Source organism: Erithacus rubecula, assembly GCF_903797595.1.
Source record: "Erithacus rubecula genome assembly, chromosome: 9".
Taxonomy (NCBI): Eukaryota; Metazoa; Chordata; class Aves; order Passeriformes; family Muscicapidae; genus Erithacus; species Erithacus rubecula.
The window spans coordinates 4,025,468-4,041,783 of NC_136660.1; the positions used below are offsets into that span (position 1 = coordinate 4,025,468).

At 40.7% G+C, this 16,316-nt stretch overlaps 1 protein-coding gene across 2 annotated transcripts; it reads right to left on the reverse strand.

Moving 5' to 3' along the window:
* Positions 1-372: 372 nt before the first annotated feature.
* Positions 373-16,045, reverse strand: STOX1 (storkhead box 1). Of its 2 annotated transcripts, none has more exons than XM_079312984.1 (4): positions 15,396-16,045; positions 5,326-5,478; positions 1,679-3,890; positions 373-643 (listed from the first exon to the last, which is right to left on the reverse strand). In XM_079312984.1, exons 2-4 carry the CDS (start codon positions 5,456-5,458, stop codon positions 604-606), a joined length of 2,385 nt encoding a protein of 794 aa, XP_079169110.1. In that variant the 5' UTR covers positions 5,459-5,478; positions 15,396-16,045; the 3' UTR covers positions 373-603. The 2 variants fall into 2 exon arrangements, with proteins under 2 accessions (XP_079169110.1, XP_079169111.1); XM_079312985.1 differs by lacking the exon at positions 15,396-16,045 and adding an exon at positions 6,314-6,392.
* Positions 16,046-16,316: the final 271 nt, after the last annotated feature.

A 16,316-nucleotide genomic window follows, 5' to 3' on the forward strand; every position in this document is an offset into this window, starting at 1 on the left:
CCAGCGTGTTCCCATTTTCAGAGACTAAACCCTGCTTGGAACATACAAACACACCAAGTAGATTGAGGATAGCTCAGAGTGCTTCAGGACACTGCCAGAGAACCTTGGGATTGAAGGAAATTTGTAGCATCCAGGTGCGTGTCTAGTTTATTTGTTTGTTTTCTAGCAAGGAAGGTGGAGCATGTACTGATTTCTGTAGCACGAGCAGGAAACACTTTCCAGAGTTAGAGTGTACCACAGCCCTGTCCAACTGCAGCTCCTGCTAGAGCAACACAAACCCTTTCCAGAGGCCATTTGTAAAGAATGCCAGTTCTCACTTTTATTTTCACAGGAACACACAAAAAATAATTAAAGATAATGGCAAACAAAATACACATGATCTCTCCAAACACTAGTGTCAAAAGTTTTAAGAGTTTTGATTTAGAGACTGTCTCACTGATTTGACCAGCTGCATTTACACTATGGTTACCTTGTTACAAGGGGAAAGCCTACCAATCTCATTAATAAATAATCAAATAGTCATGACCAGAGTTAGATGAAGTAGAGAAATTTGTTGAAATTGTCCTTTCACTTATCCTCCTTTTTGCATTGTTATTTATGCTTTTAGAATTTGGCAGGAAGCTTCATCTTCTTTCCAGTCCACCTAAAATAATATAATTATTAGAAATCAGACTTCACATTCTAAAAATGAACTGAGCGGGCTTAGCTTTTAGTGCCACAGGTGACATCAGTACAAACAGTCAAAATGACCCTCTGAAATACATTTTGCTAAAGATTTCCAGTCTTTATGTCCAAGTAATACAGAGGAAATGTGTTTGGAAGAGTTCACAGCCAAGGGCTGCTTAAAGGAAAGATTAGCAAGCAGGATTCCCTTAGAAACTGTAGTTTGTGGTTTGTTCCTTCATATAATGGCTTCTCAAGGTGACAGTACAAACCTGATGAGGACTCCAATGGTTTAATTACAGTCAAATACCACTCATTTAAGATATTAAGAATATGTATTACTGTAAAAAAAAAAAAAAAAAAAAAAAAAGTGATTTTTAACAGAGGTTCCTGCCAATTTAGTTAAGTTTTAGAGGTCTCCATGTACACTGTGTAGAAGATTTTTTCATATCAATTTATTTTCCATGAAGGGATTTTCAGTAACTACATGCAAAGTGTACACTGTGAAAGCTCAGGTGATGTACACATTCTGTCTGTTGTGGGAAGTCAAATGGTATTTTCTGCTTTCAGTTTCTACTGGATCTCTGTTCTTCATGTACAACTGGAGAATCTATGGCATTATCTAATGTCACATGGGGAGATCTGGATGAGCTGAACCTGTCTGCTAACAGGAGCTTATCAAACACCATGTTTGATAAACTCAGTGTTAAATATCATGTTTCTTAACATTTCTGTCCTTGATCTTCTCTGCCTGCAGGACAGAGCTCATGCTGTTTTCCTGCCTTGTGAAAACAAATGCAGAATACAAACAGCAGCAATTTAGGGAGAATGTTCATGTAAAAAAGTCTTAGCAGAACTATGCAGTTTGAGTATTTCTGGATCATAACACTGAAGTTTAAAAAAAAAAAATTGTTATTGTAGAGGGGGGTTTGTGATTTACTGCAACATTTCTGCCTAAATCTGATGGTCAATTTTGAAGGTAAGGCATCTACCTTAGTGTCATGTGTTTTCTTACCTTGGAGAGTCAATTCCACTGTCTCCTGTAATGCTGTGGCTTTCTGTCCCTTCTGAGTGTGTCTGTTCTGGGATCACAGCACAGGTATGCTTTAAAAGGCACTCTTTTTTCCCGGGAGGGTCTCTCCCCTCTTTGATCCGTGAGCCCAGAGCACAGCGTGCTGTTCCTTCTCCCGCCTGACGGGCGGAGTTCTGCACAGCGCCAGCATCAGCCCCAGCCTCGGCAGCGCGGCAGGGATCTGCCACAGCTGAGCCCTTCCCGCTCTCAGTGAGGCCACTTTCTCCATCCTCCCTGTGACCTTTCAGCACAGCCTGCCTGCACGAACAGTTTTCTTCTGTGCAGCCCGGGTCGGAGTCGTGTTTATTTACAGTTTTATCAGGGCAGGTACTGACCTCACAGGCTTTTATGGACACAGCTGTGCTCCAGTCTGGTGTGTCTGAAGAGGCACGGCCAGGGGACAGCTGTTCAGAATTCTCATCCAGATGTGGCAGGTTACAGGTGTCACCATCATGTCCCTCTCGGTACAGCAGATGGAAGTTTTCAGTAAACCTTTCACTTCCCAGCTCCATTGATCTGGGATGGCTGGCACAGGCATAGTTAAATAGAAGTTCACTCTTTTTATCAGCCTTTGGTCTGTATTTCACACCATTTTGGTGGGCAAGATGAACACTGGCTGAGTAATTTGAAAGATGAACATTTTGAAATTCACTGGCTGTTTGATCTAACAGCTCACATACAGTGTCACCTTTGCATCTGCAGTGCTCATCTTTCAGGCAGAATGGAAATTTCACATCATCTTTGCACATATCTTTTTCTTCAATGTAGGAGCAAGGGGATTTTTTCTTTATTTTTCTTCTGTAGACATTTCCTTCAAAAATATTACTCTCCAGCAAGTATTTACTTCTGTTATCTATTTGCAGATCATCGCCTTGTGGATAACTACCATTTTCACTCAAACTGCCTTTCTTTAATTGAAGGCCAGACCTATTAAGGTGGAGTAGGCTGCTTTGCTTAGCTTTGTCAGCCTCACTTTCTGCATCCAGCCTTTCAGTTTCACAGCCAAAGGGCCCTGAGGAGGCCAAGGACCGTGGCCTTTGGAAAGCCCTTCCTTGCTTTGGAGCCTGGCACTTGAGCTGCCTGTTAACCATCCCTTGGTGCCCTCTTGCATGAAAGCTGCGAGGTCTCCATGGCAGACCCTGGAAAGGATTCTTTATCTGCTTCTTATAGATCCCAAGGGATTCCACTGCTGCATCAGGTGCCTCTTGGTTTTTCATGGGCAGTGAGAAGTTCTCTTCCAGTTTGACATTTTGGGATGTTAGCTTCTGTATGTGAGATTTCCTGCTGCTCCTGCTAATCTGCTTTTCTTTCTTTGATTTGGTTTTACTGGTGCGTTTTGCTGTTTTACCTGGTGCCTTTTCAGCACAATCCTTTGAAAGATGGTTTTGCCTGACTGTTGACACTGTGGCTGAGGTACTGTTACTGATGTGTTTTTTCTGTTTCCTGGTACATTTTTTCTGCTCCTCAAGCTTCTGCATTAATATTGTGTGTTTAATCAGATTATCAACTGTAAGAGTAGGGTTAATACGCTTGATGATTTCATGTTCAATATCCCGTGGAATATTGTCCAAGTCATCTTCATCCCTGACTGGCCACTCCTGGGGAGGAAACTGGGCTGAAAAAGTGGAGTACTCCTTCTTGTGTTTTTCTTTTTTAGAACCACTTTTCCAGAAAAGGCCAAGGCCAAACATTTTGCTTTTCAGTTTTGCTTTCAGAGATGTCAGGGATTTGATGGTGTCCCTGGAACGGTTCTCAGCAGATGTGGAGATGCCTTGAGTTCGAATTGAAGGCTTCAATTCACTGCAGCCTCTCTTTCCCCCTCCATTAGATTCATGGCTCATTACCTGCCTTTGTTCACAGAGCATATTTTGGGCAGGGAAACAATGGCAGGATCTGTAACAGGATACTGTAGGAATGTTTTCTTTCACTAGGTCTGCACAAGGCTTAATGTTTACCAGGTAAGTGATGGAAGGTGATGAACAGCAACAACTGTCCTCCAACAGGATCCTTCTGCTGTCTTCTATGGCAGTATTTGTGATAAAGTATGTGTTGGGAGTCACAATGAAATATCCTTCTCCTGTATGATAGATTTTTCTTTCCTTAATTAGAGTGCCAAGGATATTATATAATATGTCGTGGGAGGGCACTGCAATGCCTACAACAAAGAGACAGATACTTCAAATCAGAAATAAGTTTTCAAATAAAATGAGTACTGGCCAAAAGATCTCTTTCATACAACAGCCCTGAAATCAACTGAAAATGAAATACACAAAGCATTTAGGTAAAGGCCAGCTGTGTCTCTGGTTGTCAGTGTGAGGGAGCAAAGATGTTGGCTTTGTGTCTGTCAGGATATGATATTCATGATACTTTCTGCCAGGTACAAACCAAACAAAGTCTCATTCAAAGCATTTCCCTCCTGGCCTGTTATTTAACGGTGGCTTTCATCACTCCTTGAAGTTATTACCTCACTGAGACTGGTCTCAGCTACTATTTTCCAGGTGTCACAGCTTACCTCCTGCCCACAAAATTAAAAACTTCAGCAAGGTAAAAGCACAGCAAGAAATACCTTCAAGACTCTACAAGCTTTGAGGATGCTACTTCTGGCTGACCTACAAATTCCACCTTGTGGTTATCTCAGTGCCCTTATTGACTGCAACACATTCCTGGCATGGTTCTGTGCCAGTTTGTGGGATTGCATTAATATTATCCCCACTGGTTAAAATGCCTACCAGATCAGCCTATAACATTCACAGAGCTGTAAGGTGAAGAGGACTCAAAAGCAGCAGCTCAGTATCAAAAAAGGAGCCTCCTGAGAGGGTAGAGTGCGTCTCTACAAAGTCTCAAACACAATAACACTTTGATACAGCAGATCTAAGGGAAATACAGAAAACATTTAAGGGAAGTGGGCTGCCACCCTATCAGAATCACAGAATATTCTGAGTTGGAAGGGACCACAAGGATGATCAAGTCCAACTCTGAAGTGAACAGCCCATATGGGAATCAAACACACACCCTTGGCATTATTTGCACCATGCTCCAACCATTTGGGCTAGAAGTGAAGAACTGAAGATCACTTAGTGTAAATAATTTGCTTTCAGCAAGGCAAGGGCTAGAATATGACCAACAAACCTGGATTTGAGGCTGGTTATATTTTTGCATAGCAAACACCAGATGTAAACTCCTACCCAGTCCCTTTGCAGTCAAAGTCAGCTGTGTTCCTGTCCCTTAAAGAAGGGCTTAGAGTCTCTGTGATCTATTTTATGCTGTTCCAGATCTAGCAGCTAAATACCCCTTCTGTGCTTTCCCATCCTCCAGAAAGGGCACACTCTCATCGTGTTCCCACAGTCAATTCCCTTTTATTCTCAAAGATTTATTGAAATCTGTGGAAAGGATTGCATTCAGGTCAATGTAGATTACTCACAGATTGATGAGAAGTATGCACATTCATGTATTCTACCAGTTATCTGTTAACTTGTACTCCTTCACCTTGCCAGCTTTGCTTGTAAACATTCCCTGAACCTTGTCCAATATCAGAAGCTCAAATCTGATGCCACAGCCACTTTTTAAAGGAGGGACAACCCAAAAGTTACCTGGATAGTTTTTCACTAACTGCTCCGTTAAAGTTTGCTGAGTGACCATCACATGATCTGCATTCATGTCTGATATGGTCTGGCATATTCCTTCTGTTAAAGGAACAGAGCACAACTGCGAGACAGGATTCATGAGAGCAGGAGTCACATCACCTGAAAGAAAAGAAAAGAAAATTATTTGCATGGAATAGTGTTTCATTTTTTCTACTAGCTGTGAAAGATTTCCACCAAAAATTTCCCTTTTCCTTAGCTAATTTTCTTTGGCAAATTACTCAGCAAGTATTTCTGAGAGGAGGAAAGTGGTGCTAGTACTTGTCAAGAACCTTTGTAATAAAGGAAACAGAAGGTACCTTAAGCACATAAGTTTGTTTGGTATGAAATTCCAGCCAAAGCCATCCTTTAGATCAGTAAACAGGGAGCTGAGAGAGAGAATTATTTCTGATGACTGCTGATTTTTTAGAACCCTGATTATGTGTTAAACCATGCAGAACCTGTCCTTCTCCAAGTAACTAATAGGAAAAAGGTCAACATCCAATGATCTAAGTACGAAATGTCTTCACCAAGTCAGAACACAAGGAAAAAATACAAGTAATAAGTTTTGTCCCTTGTCTAGCACATACAATTGAATAGAAATGGTAAAATGCCACTTTTAAACTGTTCTAGAACAAGATTATAAAGGGTACTGGGGAGAGAGCAAAAACTCTTATTACAGCTGCATGCATTTTTTTAGGCTACCTCACTATCTGTCCTGGTAAGAGACAAAAATATTCTTATTCTGCATGATAAAAGCAGAAGTTTGGAGAGGCCAAGAGTGAGGCTCATCTTCCCCAGTAGCTCTGCAACCCCAGCCCAGAGGGCTAAAAAGGGTCTTCTTAGTCCTTCACCTCAACTCCCCCATCCTTAAAGCAAAGATAAGCTCTGGCCTCTCCCCTTCCCAAGGTGGCAGAGCCAGTAAGGACAAACCCAGCAGGTATTTCTGATACTGTACCTGTGAATGATGTATCTGAATTAAGTCTTTTCCCTGACGTTGTTGATGACAAGGCACAAAGCAAGGACTCACCTGAGGTCCATGCACACAATGAGTTGTCTCATACACCTTCTCACACAAAACAAAAACAACAAAAAAAAAAAACCTTTCCTCTTGTTTTTTAGTTAGAGGAATGGTCTGTGTGATGCTACCCAGAGGGCCCCTGGCTGTGCCCAGCTGCCAGGCAGAAGGCAGCAGAGATTCCTGGTTCCTCCACAAGGCATAACCAGTGTTAAACACTAACAGGAATTTGCACTAAAAAGTGACGTTTTAGATTAAGCTGCATTCACCTTTAACTAAACCACAGTTGTCTATTGGATGGCACTGTAACCCAATATTTATCCTCTAGGCAGAGAGCTACAACACAAACACTTCTCTGAGTAAATGTAATACACAACATGGCTTTGAAGAGCTTGAGTTGCTCTTGACCTTGGTTTTACAACTGCTGCTATATTCAACAAAAAGAACTCTGAAAAGAAAATCCTGGCATACAGTTTCCTCAGTGGTGTTGCTAGGAAACTCCTTGCAGGTGCAGAAACCATTGCAAGCTTTCTTTTTCTGTGGGAAAGGCCATCAGCATTCAGTAATGACTCTTGTGAATAGTTTGCTGTCTGAAATCTCTGCTGTGGGCACACCGTGCTGCTGCTGATTTCACCATTTGTTCCTGCAGAGCATCAGGCTGCTAAGGAGTAAAATACCAAGTGTAATTAAAATTTGTTCATTATCTTTATAGTTATTATCCTACTGTTGTTGTCTGTATCTGTTCTGCAGCAACAAATCCAGTGTCTCTATTCAGAGAAGGCTGTTTCAGAATAATATTTAAAGCATTAAGCAAAAACTAGCTTGATACTGAAGGAATTTTTAAAAATCTAAAATCATGTTTGAACACAAGTCTACAGTGTTGTAGAGTCAATAGTGCACACATGCTAACAACATCAGTATTAAATATCATTCTCTCCTGACATTGAAATAAAATCTGAAATTGTGAAAGCAAGATTTAGATCATTGACAACATTGATAAGCAATGTGGGTAAAGGCCCAGGCAGCACTCTACAAGTGTGTTGATCAAGTTCTTAGTAAAAATTTTGTAGATTTACTTTGCATAGCTAAATAATTGTTGTTGCACTTCAAATAGTCTCCCAAGTTTGTTGGAAATACTTAAAAGCTGCATCCCTTAGATTTGCACGTGGAGAAGACTTACCAGTTTCTGCAAGCTGTGCCTCCTGGGCCTGATGCAAAATCACCCCACCACCATGCTCATTAAAGCTCCTTAGCATCTGTCCTCTTACAGCTCAAAAAACACCTGCAGCATGCCCTGCCACTTCCCTACTTCACATAAATCTGATGACAATCACCTTCCTGCTGTCTTCTTAGTCCTAGGAGGGCCTTGCTTCCACCCTTGTGCACCTGCCAGCAGTCAGGAGCTCAGCTTCTCCCTTGCTGGTTTAAATAGAGCCTCTTTCCCTTCCACACTCTGCAGGTTTTGCAGAACCACCTCAGCTAAAGTCAATCTGGGCAGCTGGCCAGGGCTCAGGCATTCTTACCCTTCAGTTTGCTTTACAGATCTGCTCCAACTCTGCTCGTTACCTGGACACCTAAAACCCAAGAATACCCTTTTTGGAGCACTTATTGATGGCAGTGTGGGAAGTCATCTGTAATATGAGCATTGGGTAACAAAACATAGTGCACAGAAAAGCCTCTGGGTATTCTTGACTAGCACAAAGTGATTTTTGTTCCATCTCTGTGATGGGAGCGTTATCATTTTTCACTGAGTTGTTTAACAGTTGCAGATTTTCTGCATCTTCGGGCTCTTCTGAAAAATTACATACAAGACAAGTTTATCTGGGTGAAACCCAGGCTAATTCTGGGGAAGTGAACAGAGAGGCATTTATTCCAACAGCACTCCATTTACTTCTTAAAAGTTCAGGTAAACTGTTTACAGAACAATAAAGGGCTAGGAGTAAATCCATTCCAGGAAAAAATTGATTTTTTTTTTTTTTTCTCTGTTGGGCAGAGAAGACACAGCATGTGGAAATACAAGATTGATGTTTCTGGTTTTGTAGTTGGGAGAATCTATCACGGAGGGGATTATACAAAAGATGCTACAGACTCTGTGCCTCTCTGCACAAGACCTTGGCTTGTTTGATCTAATTCACTTTTTGCAGAATTGTACCAGGAAGATCATAAGCAAGAGCAGTACTGCTACCAACTGCAAGGCTTTTCTGTGGACTAGAGGGCATCATGACCACATCTTATAGCAAAAATCACATTTATAAAGAATGTTAAGGAATAAAATGTCGATTAGAACATAATAGAAAGTTCGGAATTCTAGCAAAACCCTTTTTTAAAATTAATGATTTTACAATATATGTTCCCATTAAAGAATCAAAATTCTATGTAAATTATAAAGGCAGTTAAGATTAACATTTTCTATTTTAAGTATATAACAGAGAAATTCTGTTTTGGCACAAGTACTTTGTATTAGGGCTTACTAGGTCCTGTTTTCAGAAGCATCCTTTTACTGAAACAAAGAGTAAATAGTTCAATTAAATGAAACTGTCAGATTTTATAATGTGCTTAATCTATTACTGAAACAAACAAAAGCTCTCAGGAACAGCAAACAATATCTGTTGTTTTTTGATTATTTCGTACAACTCAGAGAAACAATTAAGTGTCAGTTTGAGGTCACCAACACTTCTTCAGTTGACATCAAAGAAGCTACAAACACATGAAAATGTCAGATTTCTGTACCATTGATTCTGCCAGGACAGACATTCCCAAATCAGGACATTTAAGCAAAGAGTGCCCTCCATTTGGATGGTCACAAGTTTTGGTTTTTGCAGTCCTCAACTTTCTATGATTATCTAAGCTTCACCAAGTTCTTACTAACTTTTTATTCCTTAAAATTTTCAAAGGACAATGCTATGCAACTTGATAAAAAGTGAACAAAACCAACAAAAAACCAACCACTTTTTCTGCCATCCCAACCACACATAAAAGCCTATTCCCAAATACAAGTGTTATGAACTTTGGGAAATACAACCTCTAAGAGGTTCCTACCTAAGAGCCATTATTAAATCCTTACACTAATCTTAGTGCTAATGGCAGCCCACAGCCTTAATTTCTCTTACCAGCAATTAAAACCCCCCACTGGCAGATATGGTGAAAACAAAGCAAGATTCAGGAAGAAAAGGAAAAGCTCTCTCCCAGCCTCTGCCCAAGTCCCTGGATAGGAACAAGTCACACAGCAGACACCAACACATTCAGTGTGGTACAGTTTTCCTTAAACTGAGCACAGTGGGTAAGGTTTTGCCTTTGAAATGTGCATCTCTGACCTTCAAAGACTTGAACCCCTTCAGCTTTTAGCAAGGCCACTGACGTGTCCACTTGGATGCTCCAAGAGCATCTCAGGAGCAGGTTTCAGGCTCCAGAGGTACTGCCTGAACATGTTGGCAAGAACACAGCTCCAAATGCACTGTTCAAGAGAACACAGCCCAAGGTGTCCAGGGATCTTCATTCCAACCACAGCTGGCACAGTAGCCAACAAGCCAAACTGCATAAGTACAGCCACCTTTGGGACATTTGCTGCAGAACTGGCAAAAAATTCAACTATGAGCACTGCAGACAATTATTTTTCATATAGTGTGGCATACTGATGGCTTTTAAGTCAATTCAAGTATGCATTGAACATACAGAGCACAGCTGATAGCAAGGAAGGTCATCTTTAACCATTTCAGCATTTAGTGTCAGGCTTAGTGGTAAAAGACAGATGGACTCAAAATGTTCATTGCACAGAGATAAAAAATAACAAAATTCAACAGGCCCAAGCAAGTTGCAAAACAACCACTGTTGAGCCAAACAACTGAACAGGGATAAACGAGCCACTGGCAATGTCTCTGACTCCTTTAACTGTCCTGAGGTGCTGCCATCCACTGCTACAAGAATTTGAGACAAGCACAGCTTTTCCACTTGGAAAAAAGTCATGCAAAAAATCCCCTTTGCAACCCTGGCATTTCCCCACTAAAACTGCTCTGCCTTTTCCTTGCTTCCAGCTGTGCCCTCTCTTCTGCAATAAATCTAAGAAATTCAAATAGCTCTTTAATGTCCAAACCTTTGTTCTAAGCAGCAAGTTGTAAATGGAGGTTGGCTAGGTACTTACCTGTAGAGTGAAAGATTGACTAAAAAAGCACTGGGAGGAAGCTGTGCATTCCTGTGCCTGCACAGATAAAGATCAGCTCCAACTGCTGCAGCAGTCCTGCTGCCTCCTTTGCTATTTTTAGGACAAATCCCATTGCAGGGAGGTTTTCCATTCAGCTGACAGCAAAACTTTAATGGTATAGGGGCAACTTCACAGCTGCCTGGGAAGTCTGGGATGTTGATGGATGTGACAGCCACTTTTCCTTCCAGTCTCCCTAAATGGATATCCAACTTTAAGGATGTCCCCATTGCTAGAAAATAACTTTCTGCACCCTTTCATTAGGCTGGGATTTATAGTCCACAGGGAAAAGAAAAACAAAGCAAACCAGTTTAGAAATGAAAAGCAGCGTCTTTACCACCACAAGAGGTCTCAGAGGAGTTGTTTGGGCACTGCACATTAAATAGTACTAGTCTGAACTTGAGGGCTTCAGTCTGCAGTTCCCAAACCTGTCTCCATGGCTTTAGTGCTATAAAACATCCTTCCCATGTTTCAGTTCATCCAAATTTCAGCCAAAAGGATGTCACAGGAGATCAACAGTGCAACCAAACAATGTCACTGTGTTACAGAAGACTCAGTAAATGTTTTTTCAAAAGCTGGGGTTTAGAGGAACCTTTTTGGTGAAGATACCTCCCACAGCCAGCCTCACCCCCCACCTCGACCCCCCTGCTGGCTGAAACCCAATGCGAGGGCACCTCTGACCTCCACCAGTTGTGAAGGATGCTGCAGTAACAGCAAGTCAAAGAAACAAGGTTGCACTTTCCTCACACTGGTAACGGGGCCCCGCCAAACAGTGTCAGTGTGAGAAAACTTCTGGTCTTCTCCTCAACTCTCAAATAAATAGCTCCTGTATTCCTGCCTGGACTCCAGAAGTACAGGGCTGGTGCTCTCCAGAGCAATGGAGTGGATGTGTGCTAAAGCAAGGTGGCAGTATAGAAAAAGCTAAAAGTAGCCTTGAAATGAAGTCTCTGATTCTATCAAAGACCACAGCAGAAGCACTACAAATTAATGCAACTTATTTCACTAACTTCATGTTGTCTTTTCTGACTGAGACAGAAAATATTAGGCCTGTTCAAATGACCCTCATTCTAAAAGAGTATTCAAGCTATTAAAATCTGTCTTTCATGATTCAAGGTGCAAGAATTCAGAAGACTGAGGATGTAGCACAGCTCAGACTTTTTAAAAAATTTTTTCTTGCCCAAAAGACAGAAGTAATAACTTTTGTTGCTGAAAGTCTTTAGCACTGATACACAATACATACCAAGTTCTTGCCAACTAATCTGCTTAGAGATTATTTAAAAAAAAAAAATCAGAGTAAATTAAATTGAATGGAGCTTATTATAAAAAAATTGGTACTTGCTAAACAGTATGATTAGAAACCACTGCTGGGGTAGTATGAGAAAAACTGCATGCATAATTGCTTTTACAGATTACACCTTTGAAGTAATTCAATCTGAGCAGATCTGGTAAATGCGTCAGGATTCTGAAGAATATCACAGGCCTTTGTACCTTGCTGCTGTGAGTTCAATCAGTAGTTTGAGTATAACATTTAGAGTTAGTGCAATACATATTTTACTGAGAAGGGGCTTTTGTAATACAGGATTAACACCTTAGTAAGGATTTTATATGAAAATGCATTAAATGTGCAGGGGTATTATCTGAAGCCAGTGGTAAGGGCTAAATGCCAGCTAAAAGTAGGTAATAAATATTAGGAAATAATATAAGTTTTACACAATCATTACACAGATAGAATTAGATCAAAAGCAAATAGTAGCAAGGTAGATGAAAAGCTCCTTCAAAGAGCACAAATATTTTCTTCCCTTTTTCCTCCCTAAAATATATCAACATAGTCACCACTAGAACAACTGTGATAACAGGTAAAACCCAGTTACAACAGAATATGCAAGTCACTAAGTTCTGAATCAAGAACCTTACTGAAAATAACTTTATAAGTATTTTTTACAATAAAACAGTTAGAAATTCGAACTGTTCTTTATGTTTGGCAGTTTATCCACAGCAATGCAAAATAAAGCACCATTTTAGATCATCCACACTTTTCAGGCCTCCTAAAAAGACACAGAACTCAAAATAATCCCAACCAGTTCAATGCAAAGCATGACCACATGCTGTGACTTAGATTTCACAGAAGCCAGCACCATTGAACTACAGAATTATTCTCCTTTGACTTGCAAACCTACATCCTTGTTTGTGAGGCAGGATGAAAGACACTGGAAGAAAGGGACTCCAAAAGAAAGGAGTCCCATGAGGCACATCCCCAGCCTCTTGCTGGGCTGCCATCCTCATTAAGGTTGTGTGTTCCTGTGTGTAACTGCAAACAACATCCACTCCAGAGTCAGGACCTTCTGTAGGCCAAGCAGAAATCAGCTGCTCACAGGGCCATAGTTTCAACTGTGCCTTCAATAAACATGCAGCAGAACCGTGCTGATACTGACATTCATTGCTGTGAATAAACTTAAATTACTCAAATGAAAACACATCTGTCCTAAAAGCTTGCCAGGTAGCTTGGGGACTGAAATTTGTTTCATTTTAAGCAATGCTGAGAATTGCTGATAAGCAGGAACTGCTCAAATACCCAGCTGTACCAGCGCCCCAGTGGCATTTCAAAACTGTTCCCAAAAGCTGGTACCAACATGCAGAGAAGCTGAGCATGAGCACCTCCACAGCCAGGCAGTCAGTGATGAGCTCATTAAATAACTTATTTTGATGTTGATGACTCCAAGGTGTAATGCAGCTCCCCAAAGCTGTGCTAGCTCTTTGAAGGTTAGTACAGCCCACAAGTACAATGGAAATTTTGCTCCTTTCTCCTTAAGCTGTTGCTGAACATTTTCAGGAAATTCAGTTCCATCCCTCTCCTGTCACAGGGATTCTGTTTTAATATCAAAGCAGCTTCAGGGACTATCTGCCCATTTTTTAGCTGTTTCTCTTCTTCTCCTGTTCTGTGGGAGAGTTGCACAAGGAAAAGTGAGGAGCTAGACCTATCAGATTACTTTACAAATGCACAAACAAGAGCACAAAACAATTCCTTGTCTGATCTCATTGCAGTTCATTCAATCCCTCCAGCAAAAACGTATAAAACTTGACACTTCCCAGAAAAGTGTACTGTCCTTTCAATGTCACTCTTCAATAGGATATTTCCCAAGAGATATAAATTTCCAGCCTGCAACAGAGCCCTCATTGGGAAAGGTGAGCAGCACATTACCTGTCCACAGAAAAACCACAGTCTGCATCCATCCCAGCTTGAGCCTAACTGGACATTGCTTTCTTAGCTTTCCATGTGAATAATTTGTAACTCTGCGACAAAGATAATGAACCGGCAGCAACTCAGCCTCTAAAGACTAAGCAAAAGCGTTTCATTTTGATATTTTCTCTTCTACTCCAGGAATCACAAAGAAGGAGTCGGGCACAGGGCAAGTGCTGCTGTCACGAGAGAAGGCAGGCTGGGGATGACAGAAACCTGCGGTGACGACCAAAGACAGCAAGCAAGCAGCTACTGAGATGCATTCTCCTGGACTGTCACTCTCCGAAGGCTCAGGAGGTCAGTGCGCTCAAATCGAGTACGTGCAGTTGTATCTAATCTCAGCTGGGAGTCCCCATCTCCTCTCCCAGCAGCAGCCCTGCATGCATCCCCCCGGGCAGTACAGGAAAGGTGGGAGGCAGCACTTTGCCCCTCGTTTGGTGAACAATTGACTGAACAACTCAGCTAAGCATGGGAGATGGTTCACAGAGAAATGTCGGCATTTTCACAGAGTTTGCTTAGTTATCAGATCAAAAGTTTTAAAAATTTTTAAAATTCACCCTCTGAGGGAAATGTTAATTGCCGTGATTTTTCCCTTTTCGGAGAATATAAAAGCTCCTACCCAGACCTGTGTGTACCATGCACCCCATGAGATCCCCATCTGAAGGGACGAGAGAGACATTTTGGATTTTATCTGGGAAGAAACACAGCAGGGCGGTTTGTGTTAGTTAAAAATCCAGCATGCAACAGGGTCTGGATAATTCTTCACTGAAACGTGATTTCAGCAAAATCAATGCTGTGGTGCTGAATGCCCCTTGCTTCTCATCTATTGCCCAGCAAACATAGTTGTGGATTTAAAAGGAAAAACCTCAAAAGCATTGGCTCATTATTCCTATGAGTCTGAAAACTCATTCCCAACACTTTTCATGTACCACAACCAAGGATAAAGACACTGCAGTCTAAATGATTCCCCTCTCTGACACCTGGTACACCCAGGTATTGGTGAAATTTCACCAAATGCTGCTGGAACTTGCAGATACTGCTATTGCTGCATGTGCAGGAAATATGTCCCAAGAGCCACACTGCTTGGTTCCCAACATCCCAGCATTTAGTCAGGAAACATGAAAAACCCAAGTAGCTTGAATTTCTGGTTATTACAGTTACATGAGAGCAGATAGATTAAAAATGCAGTCAAATCTCTCTATGTAAAATACAGACAACAAATCTAATTCCAAGAACTTAATTCTTAAGTATTGTCATTTCTTTAAAAAAAAAACCTCAAAAACCAAGAAAACATTGCCCCTTGTATTTTAGTTGTGTACTGGCTACTTGCTTTTCTAGAGTAAGATATATATAAGAAATAGGAGAAAAGTAATCTAGAGCAGAAAATGGCCATTATGATGACTTTTAGAAGAGAAGGCATAGAAGATATACTTTAAAAAATATCACCTCAACATTAATTGTCTGAAAAAGTTAAATTCACAAAGAAAAGTGAGAGAATTCTAAGTTGTAAGAAATCCTTTTGGCTGTTACTGCAGCAGGAAGCAGAACAATAAGGGAAATAGTATGATTAATTTACCAAAGTAACTTACATTTGTATTCAACTAGCCATCCTATGCATCAGAAAACAGCTGACTGGGAAGCAAGGAGGTAAAAAACAATGGAGTCAAATTCACTAAATCATCCCCAGGAGACCAGCAATTACACTGAATTTTTCATCAGTGATCTAAAACTTAACTATAGTAAGAGATAACCATTCCCAACATACCTCTAGCTGTTACTGCTCTTTAGGTAGATACTAATAAACCACTCATGTTCCTTCATGTTATCCTTCTCCTGGATTGAGTGAAGAGGTCAGTGGGTTAATTTGTGATTAGGGGAGATGAACTCCAGCTGGAGTTGCCAGATGTTACCAGTTCTGCAAAGTTATCAGAGTGCCCAAGAAATGACTGATGAAGAGATAAGTTTTCTAGTCAGAAAATGGGGTTGAAACAGGGAGTGGCTATTCTGTACAAATTATTGAGAAACAAATAATTAACTGATTTAAGTTAAGAAATAATAAAGAGTAGGTGGCCAAGGATAACACAGACTAAACATCAGATATTGTTTTGTTAAATGTTTTTAATCATATAATTAAGAATTCTTCAGGTCTTCCAAAAGTTGGCAATTTCTTTTGCTTCGAGAAAAAGTACAGTTTTGAATTCTTTCTTGAAGAGTTGCTAGTTAGCTTCAACAAAAAGCTTTTATGATGTAATAATATTCAGTTCTGCTTGAAATGAGGAAAAATGCACTTCTAGATACAGTTGAATTAAGATATGTGCATGAATGTGAATTAAGAATATGGATACCTTTCATCCCTAGACAGAGAGGATTACAGAGCTACAGCCAGGGAAAAGTAAAAATAAACATCTCAATCTGACAGCAATGAAAATCCCTACTAACCTTTGGAAATTCAACCGAAAAGAGATTTGTTTGCACCTCATCAAGTACCTAGCAGTTACTAGGAGCTGAAT